Source organism: Carcharodon carcharias, chromosome 4 (assembly GCF_017639515.1).
Source record: "Carcharodon carcharias isolate sCarCar2 chromosome 4, sCarCar2.pri, whole genome shotgun sequence".
Classification (NCBI taxonomy): Eukaryota; Metazoa; Chordata; class Chondrichthyes; order Lamniformes; family Lamnidae; genus Carcharodon; species Carcharodon carcharias.
Window position 1 is genome coordinate 100,173,632 of NC_054470.1, and position 17,604 is coordinate 100,191,235.

Here is a 17,604-nt window from a genome sequence, read left to right on the forward strand (position 1 = left end):
CTGTCCTAATGGCAAATTATACTCAAGAGTCTGATTTATGATAAAGAATAACAGCAAATAGGAAGGAAACAATCCCAAAGACTAAAGTTCTGAACCAGTAAACCAGTTGTGTACATCTGTTTATTTAATTAAGCAATTAAACATGATAGGCTAAATAGTAGTTGTACATTCTTTAAAGTATAATTTAATGCTGAAGAATTAATGAAGCAGTGAATTAACCTTATTGTGCATTTTTTTAGTCTTTTAGCTGTAACAATGGAATGTCAGGAATTTTTATTACTTTCTTAGGGTAGAAATGACTGTCAGTGTTATAATGTGAATGCCCATCATACTCAAATGTAATCCTGCTCCTTGCTGTTTTAATGGAGACGTTCACATTTTTATGTAGCATAGGTTATTGTTACTGTTAATATAGTGAAGACAAGAATTGGTGTAATTGTGTTAAGTTTTTGTATGATAGCATCACCACCAGAAATTTCTACCTTACTGACACAATACAATCAAAAAAGGTAAACAAATAAGGTTATGGATTAGTCATGGGCAGTTTAAAGGAACAGAGCAATAATTTTGTCAGAAATGAGAAATAAAAAATCTTATTGAACCAATTTACAATATCACTTCACATAACAACCATGGTTTTCTGACATTTTTAATTCATGGTCGGTACAATAACCTTGATATTAACATTGGGTGGGATCAATGCATGGGGTTGGGGGTGGTGGGGCCTTGGCAGGGAGATTTTAGCTCCTAGGTCTCATTTCCATCAAACTTCCACCCAAATCCACCAAGAATTAATGATTGGTCGTCAGGCATGGCAAGAGATTTGACCAGCAGCAGGCCTCTGCCAGGGACCTGCAAGAACAATCCAATGGTCAGGTATGTCTCAGGGAGGGAAATTCTGATGGGAGAAGAGACAAGGATGGTTCACGGTTTCTTGAAGCACTCCTGCTTAATGTTGGCCAACAAGGGAGCTAAACAATAATTAATAAAGGCTTAATTTGCTGAGCCTCTTCTCCCCTGGCCCCATTTCTTGACAAGTTGGGGTTTGGTCTGATGGGGAAATAACCACTCCTCCCACATTCAGTTCTCAGTTTAAAACCATGGAATGGCTCTGCATGACACCCTTTGCACATTTAAAGAGGACCGGCTGGCTTAGGGTGGATGTCCTTGCTGCCTGCAATTTAAAATTGTGCCTAGCAAATCAGGAAAGAAAGAAGTGGTTAAACCCCAACTCCACTTTAACTGTCCTACTGCCTGCTTTCTTGCAAGAGCTGGGAGTTAAAATCAAGGCCATTTTGTCTGTTAAAATACCAATGTTACTTTGTTGTTTTCTTCTTGAACTGAAAACATTATGAATTGAAGAGCACGTTTATACAAGGCTTGATATATAACCAGCATATGCTGCTTTCACTGAAGGCAAATAATTGTGAACATTTTCAGAGTTTTTTTTGATGACCCCCTTCCATTTTACTGTGATTTGCTCCTAAATATTTTTCCAATGCTTTTCCTTTTTAGGATTGTATTCAGAAAGGATTTCATGCAGCAGTTACATTTGCAGAAATGTTTGAAACATTTCGGGTAAATTTTCTGGAAAATGAAAGCGTTGATTTGGAAGCTCTCAAGAAACAGGAACATAGTATGTGTAATGTGCAATTATTTTGGAAAATTTTAGTATAAGACTAATTTGATCTCGTTTTGTTTAATATTCTGCTCGGGCACTGCATAACAAGTGACCACTCACCAATGCCTTGGTAATATATCAATATGAATTTCTTCACTTTAACTGTACATACCTCTTAAAATATGGAATTTGGGTCAGTGATTGAGAAAGGTGTAAGATTTTCTGCAGAGCTGTCAAACAAACTGTTCTGTGTGTTGCTGTTGTTTTCCTTAATGGGGCTGTGTTATGACATAACGGCAGCATTTGATTGAGTGTTGCGCCAATGAGTCTAGTAAATTTGAAGTCATCGGGAATCAGGGAAATTGCTTTCCTCTGGCTGGAGTTATACCTAGTACAAAGGAACATATATGTGGTTGTTGAGGCCAATCACCTCAGCCCCAGGACATTGGGCTACATTTTGCCAGTCCTTGGAAGACTGGCCAGGAGGCGGGAGGCTGGTAGAATGGCAACAGAAGGTGTCAAGAAGGAAGCTGGTCAGTAATTTGACACTTAATTGGCACGATTAAGGACCAGCTCCTGGCCTGACTGCACTTTGGCAGCATTGGAAAGGGCCGCTGCCATGGTGGGGAGACCACCAGGTAAACCCTAGTGGTCTTCCAGCAGGTTCCTGGACGGCCCTCCATTATGGTTGCTCCATGGCCTATGGAGGATCCAGCAACAATGGTTGCTCCTGCAGCTATGGCGCCACTGATAGAAGGTACCCCACCTTGATTGCCAGGGCTACCTGTTTGGCTGTGGCACAGTTTAAAAACAAAATGTAGCCTTGTATTTGGGGTGCCTTACCATGGAGGTGCCCTCTTGCTCAGCAGTGGCCTCAATTGGAAGAGGCTGTTATCAAAATACCACCACCAAGTTCTGCCACCTGCTGGTAGAAGAACCTCCTGGGAAAATGCAACCCATTGTTGCAGGAGTTCTTGGACAACATCCAGACATAGGCTGATAGTGGCAAGTAGCATTGATGCCACACAAGTGCCAGACAATGACCATCTCAACACGGGAGGATCTAAGCACCTCCCTGTGATATTGATTGGCCAGCAGCTCTTGGAGGTAGGGTTTCCTCCCAGATCAGAGGTCATAATCTTAAAGTTAGAGCTAGCCCAATTAGGAGCAATGCCTAGAAGCATTTATTCACACAATAGGTAGTGGAAATCTGGAATTCTCTGCCCCAAAAAACTGCTGAGGTAGGGGTCAATTGAAAATTTCAAAACAGAAATTGGTAGATCTTTGTTAAGGAAGGGCGTTAAAGATTATGCAATCAAGGCAGGCAGATGGAGTTAAGATACAGATCAACCATGATCTAATTGAATGGCAGAGCAGACTCTTGGTGATGAATGAGCTGCTCTATAACTTCACAGGAGGTAAATACACCTAATTGTTACATCTGTGCAGATTTTTGGAAGTCATGTTATAGGGTAATTTATGAAATGTTTTAAATATCTAAACTTGAGGCATGAAGGGAATTCTTTAACTAGATATAGAAAATGCCTAGAAACAGAAATCTGTACAGGTCATTCAATCCCTAGACCCATAAATCTTTCTGCTTATCCACAGTTCCTAGCTTTTTCCCATTTAAAAAATACTCTGGTCTGCCTTTCTTTGGTCTAAGATAGCCTTTCCCACATTGAATTTCACCTACCACAATTTTGAGAACTTACCTAAATTATCAATGGCCGACAAAACTTTGCTCCATTTACACTATTCCCTGTGATATCTAACTTAGATTTGTCAACAAAATTAGATGTATGGCTCTCTTCCTTCATCCAAGTCAGTTATAAATGTAGTGAAAAGCTGTGGGCCCAGTACAGAACCATCCAAACACAAATAGTAATTTCCTGCTAATTTTGAGCACGTACCCTTTAAACCTACCCTCTGTCTCCTACATCCTAACCAGTTTCCTATCCACACAAATAGGTCGCCTCCAATTCCATGCACGCTTATTTCTGTGAGCAGTCCCTAATGGGAATCTAGTGAATGCCTTCTGGAAGTCCATATAAATAGCATCCATAGACATTCCCTTATTAACCACGTAAATTACCTTCTCAAAGAAACAGCTAAGTTGATTGGACATGATTTAACCTTTACAAATGCATGCTCTCTCCTATCAGGTCATATTTGTTCAAATGAGCAAACACCCTGGCTATAAGAGTGAGCTTCATAGCTTCCCTACAATTGACGTTAGACCAGTAGGCCTATACTTTCCTAGTTTATAACTCTTATCTCATTAAAATAATCAAGTAACATTTGCAGTTTTCCAATCCATTGGATCAATTCCTGAATCTAGAGACTTTCTTTAAGATTGTGCAAAATGCAGCAACAATTTCCTCATCACTTCTTTAATACCTTGGGATAAAAACCATTGGCCTTGGAGATTTGTCTGTCTTTAATAATGTTTTCTCCATCATCATGTTTCCACTTCTAGTTAGGTCTTCCCCTTGATTTATTTGTAGTTTTCCTTGCATCTCTGGCATTTTATCCTCGTCCTCTACTGTGAAGACCAACAAGAGGCAGGACTTCCATTTTGTGGGTTGTCAGGTTGCGAATTCTCTGAGAACAATGAAACTTGGACAACTTTTTCAAATGATCCCTGTTTCATTTATTTCTTCCTGTCTGTGCTAATTTTAATATTTTATTCTTTCATATTTTATAGAATAACACTGTACAAAAGGAAGCCATTCCACCCATTGTACCTGTACCGGCTCTTTGAAAGAGCCAGACAATTAATTCTTCTCTCCTATTCTTTCCCCAATGCCCTGCAGTTGTTTCCTCTTTAAGTATTTATCCAATTCCCTTTGAAAGTCTCTACTGAATCAACTTGTAGCACCCTTTAAGCCAATACATTCCAGATCATAACAACTCACTGAGTAAAAACATTTATCTTCACCTCCCCTTTGGTTCTTGGGTCTTTTGCCTTAAATATGTGTCATCAACCCTCCTACCAGTGCAAACAGTTTCACCTTATGTACTGTATCAAAACCCCTCAATATTTTGAACACTTTCTTTACATCTTCCCTTAACCTTCTCTGCTCTGAAGGGAACAATCTCAGCTACCCACATCACTGCACAAAATTGAAATCTCATCCTGCTACCATTCTAGTAAATCTCCTCTGCACATTTACTAAGGCTTTGATATTAATTATTTTATTTTCCTTCCATTTATTCCTGGTACTTTAGTCTGCAGACTGAGTACATAATTTAATATCAGGAAATATCATCTTAACTTAAAATTGTATTTATTTTAAAACAAGAGTATTAACATTAAAACTACAACTGCAAAATATATTGGTTAGTGGCATAACATTAAATCTGGTGTTTACTTTTAATGCAGATATTTATTTCTTTATAAGTTGGCTGGCGAAATATCACCAACAGCATAATGATACAGTCAGTATTAAGCAGACTAAAAACTTAGGACTGCTGCTGATAGATAACACATCTCTCAAGAAGTTGCTGATACCTTCACCTCTGCGCTGTCTGGAGGTAAACATTGTTCACTTGTCAAAAATCCTTTTTCTTGTTTGTTATATGTAGTTAATAGAATAAGCAGATTTAGATTGTAGTTTTCCTTATGATACATAACTATTAGCAGCTAGGTATCTAGATGGTTAACTGAAAAGTATTCCTTGATCAAAGCGTAGAATGGAACAAATCATTCCAAAACTTTGTTTTTTTGGTTATTTTTCTCCCCTTTGCTCTTTATATTTATTTTGGGATAGCACCTGGCCTCTGCTCGATGCTATCCCTGAAGGCATATCTTAATTTAGAAAATGCTTTCTCTATACTTATAATGGAAACTGCTTATAAATTTGTCTTGCAGTAATTACACTCTCCTACCAGTGGTGGCAGAGCACTAGATCTACAGCATGACTAGTTTACATAGGCAGTTCAAGTACAAATTTCAACATGTTACAAATGCTGGAGAGAGGAGCTTGGAGTCGTCACAATGCCAGGAATGAGAGTTCTCGATATAAAATCTTGTTGCTTTTTAATTTATAAGAGGAAATGTCAACAGACAACACATGCGGAGATACGAAAGCTGAGGAAAACCTCACACTGCAAAAACTGACCTCAGTGGTTGCAGAGTCAACTCTTGATCTTTTTCCAAATTCATGTTACACTAGCCCAGTTATTATACCCTCAGCTCCAGGCTTCGTTTATGTTTACTTCCATTAACTCAACGTACTAGAAATCACAGCCATAATGGCAGAGATCCATTACCTTCACTCATTGAACTGATTGCCTAACTGCACCTGGAGGATAGGGTAAAAATATCTACCTTTATGGCTCCAATGTGGGTTCTTGAGGATTTGAGCTGCTCCAAATGTTAACTGCTTCTGCGTTTTTCTGCAGACACTTTTAAATCACAAAATAGTGCACACAACATAATCCAAACACAATGTCAATTAGTATAGTTTCTCTCATAGACGTATACATTTATAATGGAAAAAGTTGACTGGCACTGTGCACTGTTCAATTTAGCATATGATGATGAACATAATGTCTAACTTTTTCTTTGGATTGTGCCGGTGATTTGTTCAAGTCCCCGGGCCCCTTTAATTTTTTTTGCATGGACATGCATGCTCAGTAACTTAAATGGGATGACTTGTGCATAGCCTGTGCTGAAACTTTCAGGGGCTTGGAGGAAGCATTGGTGATGCTTACTTGTGAAGTCAAGACTAAATACACCATACCTTTGGAGAAAATTGAATGAGAAGGCCGGGATTAATTGGACCAGGGCATGTAGATATGATTCAGCTCACATTAAAAAAGCATATATTCATTCCTTATTTTTGTATTCCTGATATCTGTTTTCTGTGTTCACCTTTAAAATGGAAACGTGCTTTTGTAAACCTGACACACTTTTAGAATCATAGAATGGCTACAGCACAGAGGGAGGCCATCGGCCCATCTTGTACATACTGTCTCTCTCTAAGATCAGTTCAACTAGTCCCATTGCCCCACTCTTTCCCCACAGCCTTGCAAATTTTTTCACTTCAGATGCTTATCCAATTCGTCTTTGAAAACCAGAATTGAATCTGTCTCTTACTATACTCTCAGGCAGTGCATTCCAGATCTTAACCACTTGCTGCATAAAAAAGTTCTTCCACATATTGCTTTTTTGCCATTTTCCTAAAATTGGTGCCTTTAAGTTCTCGACTGTCTGGCCGATGGGAACACTTTCTCACTATCCACTCTGTCTAGGCCCCTCATGTTTTTGAATACCTCTATCAAATCTCTTCTCTAAAGAGAAAAACCCCGGCATCTCCAATCTATCCATGTAACTGAATTCCCTCATCCATTGGAATCATTCTCGTGAATCATTTCAGGACCCTCTCAAAACCCTTCACATCCTTCCTAAAATGTGGTGCCCAGAATTGGACACAATATCCAGCTGAGGCCAAACCAGTTTTTATGAAGATTCTACATAATTTCCTGAGCTTTTGTCCTGTCTGCCAATACTTATAAATCTCTGGACCTTAAATGCCTTTTTAACCACTTTCTCAATTTGCATCTTCAATGACTTGTGCTCATATGCTCCCAGGTCTCTTTGTTCTTGGCATCTCCTTTAGGGTTGTACTCTTTATTTTATATTTCCTCTTATTCTTTCTACTGAATGTATCACTTCACACATTTCTGCATTAAATTTCATCTGTCATGTGTCTGCCCATTCCATCAGCTTATCCATGTCCTCTTGAAGTCTATCACTAGCCTCCTCACAGATCATAATAGTTCCATGCCACCTGCAGATATTGAAATTGAGTCTTGTGCATCCAAGTCTATGGCCCAAATCTCCCAATCAGGATTGGAACCACTATTTCCCACCACAATCTGACAAAAAAATACCCACTTACCTTCCTCCGATTTTCCTGGGCAATCTTCTGCTGGAAGATCCTTCCAAACTGATTCAGTGCGAGAAACCTTGTTGGGTACAGTGGAGAGAATCCACTCAAAAGTTATACCCTTTTTTATGGCACTAGCTGCTGTACTCTGGTAATTAAAGAGTTTATGTGTCCCAAAGATTTTCTTGAAGAGCTATGGAGAGAAGGTAAATGTGTAAGGGGATAAGGTGGGTGTGATAAGAGGGTAGGTGGGTGAGGGGATAGAGTGGTAAGGGGTTAAGGGGTTGAGGGGTAGGGTGGTGAGGTTAAGGGATTAAGAGGGTAGGGTGAGTAAGGTAAGTGGTCAAGGACGTAGAATGGGTTAGGAGGTAGGGTGGGTGAAGGGGTAAGAGGATAGTTCAGTAAAGTAAGTGGATAAGGAGGTAGGATGAGTAAAGCGATAAAGTGGCAGCTGAGTAGGGTGGTGAGGGGAGATTGGAGGAGTCGCGTGGTGCAGTTCAGTTGAGGGTCAGGGGATTGAGTTGGGTGGTCAGAGGAGTGAGTTGGATGGTGAGATCTGGTCGGATGGGATGGAATCGGGGAGGGAATCGGGGGTGGGGTCAGAGGTGAAGTCGGGCAGTCAGGGTAGGAGTCAAGGTGAGAGTCAGGTGGTGAGGTCCAGTCAGTGAGGAGTTGTGGGGCCGAGAGGAATGTTGGATGGTGAAGTCATGTCCTGTTGCGGGGTGCTGTGGGGCTCAGGGGTGGAGTCGGGTGGTCAGGATGTGGAGTTGGGTGGTGAGGTTGGGTCAGGTTATGTCGGACAGTCATCGGGGAGTCGGAGGATCCAGGGGAAGTCGGGTGATGCGATAGGGTCAGGTCAGGTCGGGTGGCGGGGTGAGTAGAGGATTGAGGTCCTGTCAGGTTGGGTTGAGAGTGTGTCGAGGGGTCAAAAGGATAGTTCGGGGGTTGAGGGAGAGTTGGGAGGGTCAGTGTGAGTGATTGGGGGGGATTCAGTTGTGTATGTACCTGGGAGTTATGCTAGGCTTTTTCTGTCTAACATTTGCCGGGTAACAATTCAGGCAAGTAAGTTGGAACTGCCTGAAGTCTCCAACTCCAACTCAGAGTTGGAGACTTTTTCGGAGGGTCCCAGGAGCAGGAGAATTGCCCATTGGAAGTTCAACCTTCCTGGGAAATTGGGACTTACTATGCATTGAGACTTCCAAGGGGTCCCATGGTGCATCTTGGGGGTACATGTGATCTTCAACAATCCTGAGACCAGAAGATCTCAGCCTAGGTCATTAATATAAATCAAGAAAAGCAGCGGCCTTGGTATCGAGTCCTGGTGAATTCCAAAGTATACCTTCCTCCATTCTGAAAAACAACTGCTCACCACTACTCTCTTGTTTCCTGTCACTCAGCCAACTTTGTAACCATGTTGCCATGATTATGACCATGATTTCTTTTATTCCATGGACTTCAACTTTGCTGGCATACCTATCAAACACCTTATCAAAGCCCACATAAATCACATCAATTGCATTACTCTTATCAACCCTTTTTGTTAGCTCGTCAAAAAAAAACTCAATCAAGTTAAACATGATTTTTCTGAAACAAATCCATGCTGGTTTCCTTAACTAATCAACATTTTCCTAAGTGTCTGTTAATTTTGTCCTGGTTTATCATCTCTAAAAGCTTTCCCAACAGGCAGGTTAAACTGACTGCCCTATAGTTGCTGGATTTATCCTTACACCCTTTTCTGAACAAGGGTGCAACATTTGCACTTCTCTAGTCCTCTGCAATTATCCTTATATTTAAGAATTAGAAGATTATGACTGAACCTCTGCAATTCCCACCCTTACTTCCCTCACTATTCTTCAATGCATCCCATCCAGTCCTGGTGCCTTATAAACTTAAATTATTGCTAGCAATTTTAATACCTCCTATTTATCAATTTTTAGCCAATCCATCATCTCAACTATCTCCTTTCAATGTAATTTCAGCAGCATCTTCTCCTTTGATAAAGATGGATACAAAGAACTCATTCATGCCCTCTGTTTCCTTGCATAGATCCTGGTGTCTAATCGGTTCCACCACTCCTTTTACTACACTTTTACTAATTATATCCCTATAAACACTCCTTTTTATTATTATAAATTTATTTATTATGATTTATTATTACAAATTTATTATTATAAATTATAAATATTATTATAAATTCCTTTTTATGTTAGCTGCCAGTCTCTTCCGATGCTTTCACTTTTTCTTTATCACTTCGCCTCTGATCTATCTGTATCCAGCCTGGTTCTGACTTGTATTATCAACCCAACATCTGTCAAACACACATTTTTCTTCTTCATGTTACTTTCAACATACTTTGTCATCCAGGGAGCTTGGGCTTTGGTCTCCCTTTCCGCTTGTGTTCCATGAACCATCCCCGCTTTATAGGCAGCCCATTGTTTTGTCACAGTGTTGTCTGCTAATCTTTGTTTCCAATTTATCTGGGTCAGATAATTTCTCACTGCACTGAAGCTGGCCCTCCTCCAATTAAGTATTTTTACACTGGATTGTGCCTTGTCCTTTTCCATAGCTAATTTAAATCCTGATATTGTGTTCACTGTTTCCTAAATGTTTCCCTATTAACACTTGGTCCTCTTAACCCATCTCATTCCCAGAACTGGATTCAGTAAATAAATCATTTAAATGACAACCTGCCTGTAGCCACACTGCAGCCTCTCTACTCAGGTTAATGTGTGATTAGAGCTTGGCAAATTTACATAGGAACATTTTAGACACACTTTGATGTGGGAATTTATAATAGGAAGTAAAGACAAGAAGTGTGTCATAATTTTAATACTTTAATACACCTTTACATTAATCAATATATACTGTTCTTTCTCACGGGCCTAAACCTTCTGGTCAGCATGCGGGGGTGGGCTCCGCTCGCTGACACATAAAATGATGCGCGGCGACATTGGGCGTGCACCCCAACGTCACCAGGCATCACTGTGATCTTCAATTCGACGGACGGGCACCAGAGTCAGCTGCGTGCTCGCCGAACTGTCAAAGGCCTGTTAAGGCCATTTAAATAACAATTGAAATCATTAACAGGTTTGCCCATCCAACTTTAAGGTTGGCGAGCAGGCGAAGAGCCCAGGCGGCCTTTGCATTTTTCATCGAACCTCATCCACGGGCGGAATGACATTTCATAAAGGTTTTATAACTTTAATAAAATTATTAAATAAAATTCATAGAGATGTCCCAGCTCATGTGACACTGACATGAGGGGACATGTCTGAATAATTTTTTCAAATCTTTTTTTCAGATTTTCACAAGGAAATTAAACTCCCTGAGGCAGCTCCGTGCCTCAGGGAGATTCCTGCACCCCTTCACGCGCATGCACTAAAGAGCGTAGGCCCTGACTCTCCCTCATCCCCCCACCCGCACAGGGAGTGCTCAGCGCTTCGGGTACGTGTCACGCTGGGCGGGCCTTAATTGGCCTGCCAATGTAAAAAGGCGGCGCGTAGCTGATTGCGGGCGGTGATTGGCTGCGCATCCGCCTGTGCCTGCTCCCACCCAGCCCACATGATGGGGAGAAAATTCTCCCCACTGTGTTCTTTTATGTTAAATAAATAATTGTGCCTTTCATAACTCCAAATGGTCAAAAGTGATCACAAATATACTTTTAAAATTTCTCATACAATTGGAAGCAATGTATAATTTTATTATTGTATGCTGTTTCATATTTGGTGGTGGAATTAGAGAGGATCTTCTGTTTCTTTCACAAGGCTATTCTTAAACCCACTTAAATTGGTTAAGTTGCAATGTACGCATTGGTGGACTAATGTTTAATTTAATAAGCTTGAAATAAATGTTAATCTGATTATTTATAATAGGACAACAGCTCAAGAGTTATAGTATACAGGAAGGATATGTAATTATCTTCTTGATCATACTTGTTATAGTTTTGATTTCTTTTGGTTAGGCTATTAATGAGATTCTTCCAGTTCTTGCCAAGCAGAAGACAGATGCTATTCTTCACGAAGTACAGGATGCTGAGTATAAACTTGAAATTGTTCCAACTGCGACCATGGAGTATGTGAATAACTTGCTGTTCCTTGATGACATGCAGGATAGGGTATGTGCAAGTTTTTTTTCATAATGTATATTGTAAAGTTGGTAAACTCCCAACCTCCCTCACCCCAACTTTTCCTCTTTACCACCTCATATCCTTCTTCAACAAGCTGAAGAGGAAGCTCTTAACTGCGTTTTGCAATTGTTTGGCTAAGGCTGTGGTTGGGTTTTTAACCATTCCCAATGTTCTAGCATTGGTGGGGAAGGGTATCATTATGTGTTTTAATATTTGGAAAATAAAAATAGCTTAATGATAATTAGGAATGATTTTGGTAATATGCCAGCTGTCGTGAAATTGTAAACTTGTTGAAGAGCATGTTTACAATTTCAAAGCATTTCATGCTCAGCCAATGAGGTAAAAAGGCAATGAGGTAAATAAAGCTAAATTTTTTCAATTTTTTTCTTTTAAATTTGAAGTCATTAGAAATGGTTTAATTCTTGTTCATCTGATTTAACAGTTAGAAGTTGTTCTTAATTTTATTGAATTACCCTATACCATTGGAAGAGTAAGAAAGCAAAAGAGTGAAACAAAAAATAGAAAAGTATTAAAATTATTAACATGTCCCCCTCTTGTGAGAATGTCACACGAGATGGGACATGTTAATAATAAATACATTTCTAAAAATTACATTTTTAAAAATCGGACATGAAACTTCATCTCGCCAGTGGATGAAGTTTCATGAATAATCTGAAGCCCTCTGGGGCACCTGGCTTGCCTGCCAGCCTTTAGGTTGTACAGGCAGGTATTTAATTATCTTAACTAGCCTGTCAATGGCCTCAATTGGCTATTGACAGGTCGGCCGGCGGACAGCTGATTTCACTTTCCGCCCGCCTTCCTAAAAATTTAAATGGCCCGGGATGATGTCAGGGATTCCTCCCGATGTCATCCCGTGTTATTTTCCCCTCGGCGAGTGGGCCCCACCCCCAAATCACCAAGGGGAAAATCCTGACCATTAAATCTATTTCTTTCTGCACAGATGCTATCAAACCTGCTGAGCTTTTCCAGCATTTCCTGTTTTTATGTTAAAAAGGCATATTGTATCCTTGGCTTTATAAATAGAGGCATGGAACACAACATCAAGGCTGAAGCTTTTGTAATCTTCTTCAGTCAAAAGTGCCAAGTGGATGATGCAGCTCGGCTTACTACTGTGGTCCCTTTCATCACAGGTATCAGTTTTCAGTTAATGTTAATACCAAGAAACGGCTGAGCGTACTGGATATAGTAAAGGCTATGGAACCCGATAAAATCCCAGTTGTAGTGCTGAAGACTTGTTCTCTAGACTTATCTGTGCTGCTAGACAAGCTGTTCCAGTGTAGTGACAATACTAGCAATTACCCAACAAAGTGGTCCAGGGGTTCATATGAACTAAAAATAGAGCCAGGAGTTCTGCTGCTCTAGGCAGCATTTCACTGTCAACTGGCACATCCAAGAACAGATTAGCTAATCATTCATCTATTTTTTTATTTTGCGGCTTTTGCTATGCCAGAAATGGCTGCTCTATTTACCTATCCAACATTACTGGCTACACTTCAAAAGTAACACACTGGTTAGAAAGATGTTTAAGAAATCCTGAAGATGTGAAAGCTACATTATGATGTCAGCATTTTCCTTCTATTAATTCTGGAGGTAGCTTTCCTGATTCCTCAGTTGCTCACTTCTGAAATGATCCCATCGCTTTCCCATGGATCATTGTTTGCAGAAATCCCTAATGATTGTCACTGATCCAGACTTTTTCCCAAGATTACGAATGAAATTGTGGAAATACAACGTACATGTTAATTGTTGGGAATCTTTTCTTGATTTAGCTTTAATGTGCAAGGCCACCTTGCCTGATCCTTGTGATTCTAAGTCATGGAAAACCACGAGTGGAAAGTACTGGGACCTCAAGTTGTGGCAACTATTGCAGGAAATACACATATCAATTTCAACCTTTGGATTTCTGTGAAACATTTCAAGTTGGATTTGTGACCCTGATGAACTTGGGGGCATTTACTGACAATTGTATTGATCCACACCCTCCACAGTGATATGCTTTTGATGGTGACCCAAGCCAACCGTGGACTGCAGGGTGTACTGTAAGTTAATGGGAACTTGGATTATTTAACTACTGGTAAAGCATGGAACATGGGATATAACTGGATATACTTAAGGCCCACAAAAAAGTCCACAAGGGTAGAAGTTGGCCCATGGATTAAATAATAAATAACTTGCGATAGAAGTCTTAATAACTTGAGTAAAACAAATGCTGACCTTTTTTTTAGATTGAAGTCTTGGAGGAAGAATCAAATGTTGTTGTAATGATGTATCAGCTCATCGAAAAGTATAAGATTGGTACACCTCCTGAAGATCTTGCCGTATTTGCAACTCTGAAACCTTCGATTAATGCAGTTCGCAGTGTAATTGACAGAGCTGTAAGTGAAAGAGATAGCAACATTTCCAAATTATGTCGCTGCTTGGATAAAGACATAGACGTGCTGAATGAGGAGGTCAGAGCAGTAAGGATAAAAGAACAGGTAGGTCAATAGTTGCTATCTTCATCATCAGCTCCTGTTCTGTATTTCCATGTTCCTTTTAATCATGCGAATGTCAAGGATTTGAATTTTTCCTCTCTCCTCACTGGTTTGCCGTGCATACCAGGTGTGGAATTCAAAAGTTGGGTGCTCATTGCCCATGGTTTGCTGATCATTTAGTCAATGCACCCAATTTTCCAACATACACAACTGGCGAGAGAGTCTCCCTATTGCCAGTGCCTGTGTGTGTTTCAAAATAATGCAATTTGAAGTAGTTTCCTTATCCAACGTTCCAGTTCATGGATATGGAGGGTTTGCAAACTTAGCGAAGAATCAAGTTGGTTTCATCATTTAGATCACAGACCACTATTTGCCGCTGGATTTTCCCATTTGAGGTGGCAATTGTGAGTTGAGCCATTTGCCAATGTTGCAATGCCACCTCCTGACTGGGAGTGCCTGTCTGCTATTTTTATAGTAGGGTGGCAGGCACTGGCTGAAGCTGAGGCCTCTGCCTTTTGTAGCAGGCCCGAGGTGGGAATGGAGGTGGGCAGATGCTGAGACAAGTTAGAAGGCCACCCTGTGTTCACTTGGACATCAGGATGTTTCTGCCTATGAGTTTTAAACATCCTAGCCCTCAATCATTATCCCCACAACCCACACCCATCCCCATGCCCCCTCCATAATCCCCCTGCACACTTACTCAGTACCCATATGGACAGAACTCATGAGCACTCTGATGACATTTGAAAGTCTTTGAGATGTCATGAAACTGTCAAAATAAACAAAGAGCCATTCAGAAACCTCAAAAAAAGTAATCCTGTTAGGAGTTAAAGCTCTCAATCAAACACAGCCCCATTCAAACCAGCCTCATTCAAACGCCACTTGAAAAATAATTAATCCTCTCAAGTGATGATAAGACTGTTAAAATAAACAAATAAACATTCTTAAACCTCCTCACAAAATATAATCCTCTTAGAAGCTCATGAAACTATCAATCAAAAAAAGCTCAAAATATCCTGACAACTGTATCAACAATCCCTGCTGAGCTGAATTTATGGACAGAATTTAATGCCCTCCCCCGAGGTGAGTTTGGTGATGGGAGATGCATTTGGATGGATGAGTGGTGGGTGGGGACCCCGCTGCCTTCCTGCCTCTGCCCTGATTAAGCCTGGGGTGGGAAGGCTCATGGACGGGCTTCCTGTCCTGCAGCCAATAGAGGCCCTTAACTGGGCAATTCGTGGGTGAATACCAGCGGCGGGTGGGGTCTCACCATGTGTGAAGTTTAAAAAGCAAATCCTGTCAGGGTTGCTTGTAAGATCCCAGGGTGGCAGGGCTGGTTGTAGAGGAGGTGGAGGGTTTTGTGGAGGGGCTGGGTGTCCCTCATTCAAAGTCACTTACTGCCTGATTGAGAGACATGGCATCAGGAAGGGCAGGGCTGCTGAGAGACATCCCCTGCCCTTGCTGCTAATCCTCATCCCGCTATCTTCCCTCCCCCATCAGACTTTGGGGAGGTGATGGCGTAGTGGCATTGTCGCTGTGCTAGTAATGCAGAGACCCAGGGTAATACTGTGGGGACTGGGTTCGAATCCTGCTATGGCAGATGGTGGAATTCAATAAAACTCTGGAATTAAAAGCCTGATGATGACCGTGAAATTATTGCCAATTGTCATAAAAACCCATCTGGTTCACTAATGTCCTTTAGGGAGAGAAATCTGCTGTCCTTACTTGTGACTCCAGACCCACAGCTGTGTGGCTGGCTCTTAATGCCCTTTGAACAAGGGCAGTTAGGGATGGGCAATAAATGCAGGCCTAGCTAGCGACGCACACATCCCGTGAGTGGATAAAAAAAATTGTCTTGTGGTGATCCTGGACCTTCCTGGAAGAACGGCACAGCTGCCAGCCTCTGATTGGCTGGCAGCCCTGGGTGGGCGGGACTTCCACCCCAGGGTACTTGATCCCAGAGTCGGTCTGCTGCTGCTCAGTTAAGTCCCAGATTGGCACTTAATGCAGTGGGACTTCCACAAAAGAGGTGATGTAGGGCTCTGCAGCTGTTGGGTGAAATACCTGTTGCCTCCATCAAATGCCATCCTATTTAGTAGGGGTTGGCACTCAGCCAAGTACGCATAATGAAATTCCATTGTACAACTCTGTCAACAGACTTCCAGAGCTGAATACATTAAAACCTATGAAGTAGTTGTTTCAAAGACTGAACAGATACCAGGGCTGTCAAAGAAGTCAGCCACCTGTTCAGCTATTTCAAAGGCTCAACAGATGTTTGGGCTGTCAATCAATGTAAGGATCAAAACACAGGGTCCAGCTGACATGTTAAAATCTGAATCTAAATACTGTTGAATGCAGAAGAGCACTTTATTCGCTGGATAGTGTACCCTAATGTATTTTACCACTTTCACAATGCTGCCAATTAAATGGTGGTTTTTAAGAAAAAAACATAATTAATCACTGCATTAAAAACATACTTGCATATCATGCAATATCTAATTATGATGTGTGAAGTTGGCAACAACTTTTGAAAGGTTCCTGAATGAAGAAATGGCTTCCTAAATGATTTATGACCCTTCCGACCTGACGTGGTTCATACAAGTTCCAGTGACCCACCTGCCTTGCTGAAAATCTCAAAATCAATTAAGTATAAAATCGAAGTAGGCAGTTATATGGCAGCCCTGACCTCAGTTTGCATGGACATTGGGTCATGACCTGCCACGTTTCCCATGTCAGTCAAAATGGCGGCTGACAGGAATGAGGTTGCAATTTTGGATTCCCCCCTCCTTCATCCGTGTCTGCAGATTTTCCCTGAATTGGGCTGGCAAAATCTGGCCCTTGGTTCCTGGACACACAAGAGTCTGAAACGAGAGGCAGCATTTATTGATTTTGCATTCTAGGGCCAGAATTTTACTGGCGTGCCTTGGTGCACCGCTGGGAGCAAATGTGGGTCACAATGTCACATGGGAAAACTGTGGGACTATGGAGGGGATTTTACTGGCAGTGGCCAATTAAGAAGCCGTTTGGACCATGAGCAGCTGGCCCAGTCAGAAGACTGACAGCACGGCTGCCTTGGCAGCACCTCGAATGGAGGTGGCTACTGCGGAGGTCGCAAGGAAAAGAAGGGACCAGCTCCATGCTAAGATGCCCTTGAAGGGTTGGTAAAAATTTTAAAAAATGTGCCGTAGCCAGGTAGGCGGGCGCCGGCGACTGGAACAGTGAACCTTCTAGCAGCAACGTCAGAGCGGTGAGGGTGCCATTTTCCTCAGGGGGACCTTCCATGGGACATGGAGCCTCCGGAAAGGAAGCTCCATGTCCCATTCAAGCCACTGGGAGGGTGCTACAATGCACCGGCCAGTCTCTCCATGTAGCGGGGGCCATTCCAATGTTGGTAAAATCACAGAGTCATGGTAAAGTGACTGTTAATAGGCTAATTAATTGGATTAATTGACCGTCTGCCTCTGG

The 17,604-nt window shown here is 41.5% G+C and overlaps 1 protein-coding gene across 1 annotated transcript in view; it reads left to right on the forward strand.

Moving 5' to 3' along the window:
* dnah6 (dynein, axonemal, heavy chain 6) overlaps positions 1-17,604 on the forward strand; it is a 425,407-nt gene that overhangs the window by 45,813 nt on the left and 361,990 nt on the right. Inside the window, exons 12-15 of the mRNA XM_041185312.1 lie at positions 1,516-1,636; positions 5,007-5,158; positions 11,480-11,632; positions 13,891-14,142. Coding sequence (XP_041041246.1) covers positions 1,516-1,636; positions 5,007-5,158; positions 11,480-11,632; positions 13,891-14,142 — 678 coding nt within the window. The remainder of the gene's footprint in view (positions 1-1,515; positions 1,637-5,006; positions 5,159-11,479; positions 11,633-13,890; positions 14,143-17,604) is intronic.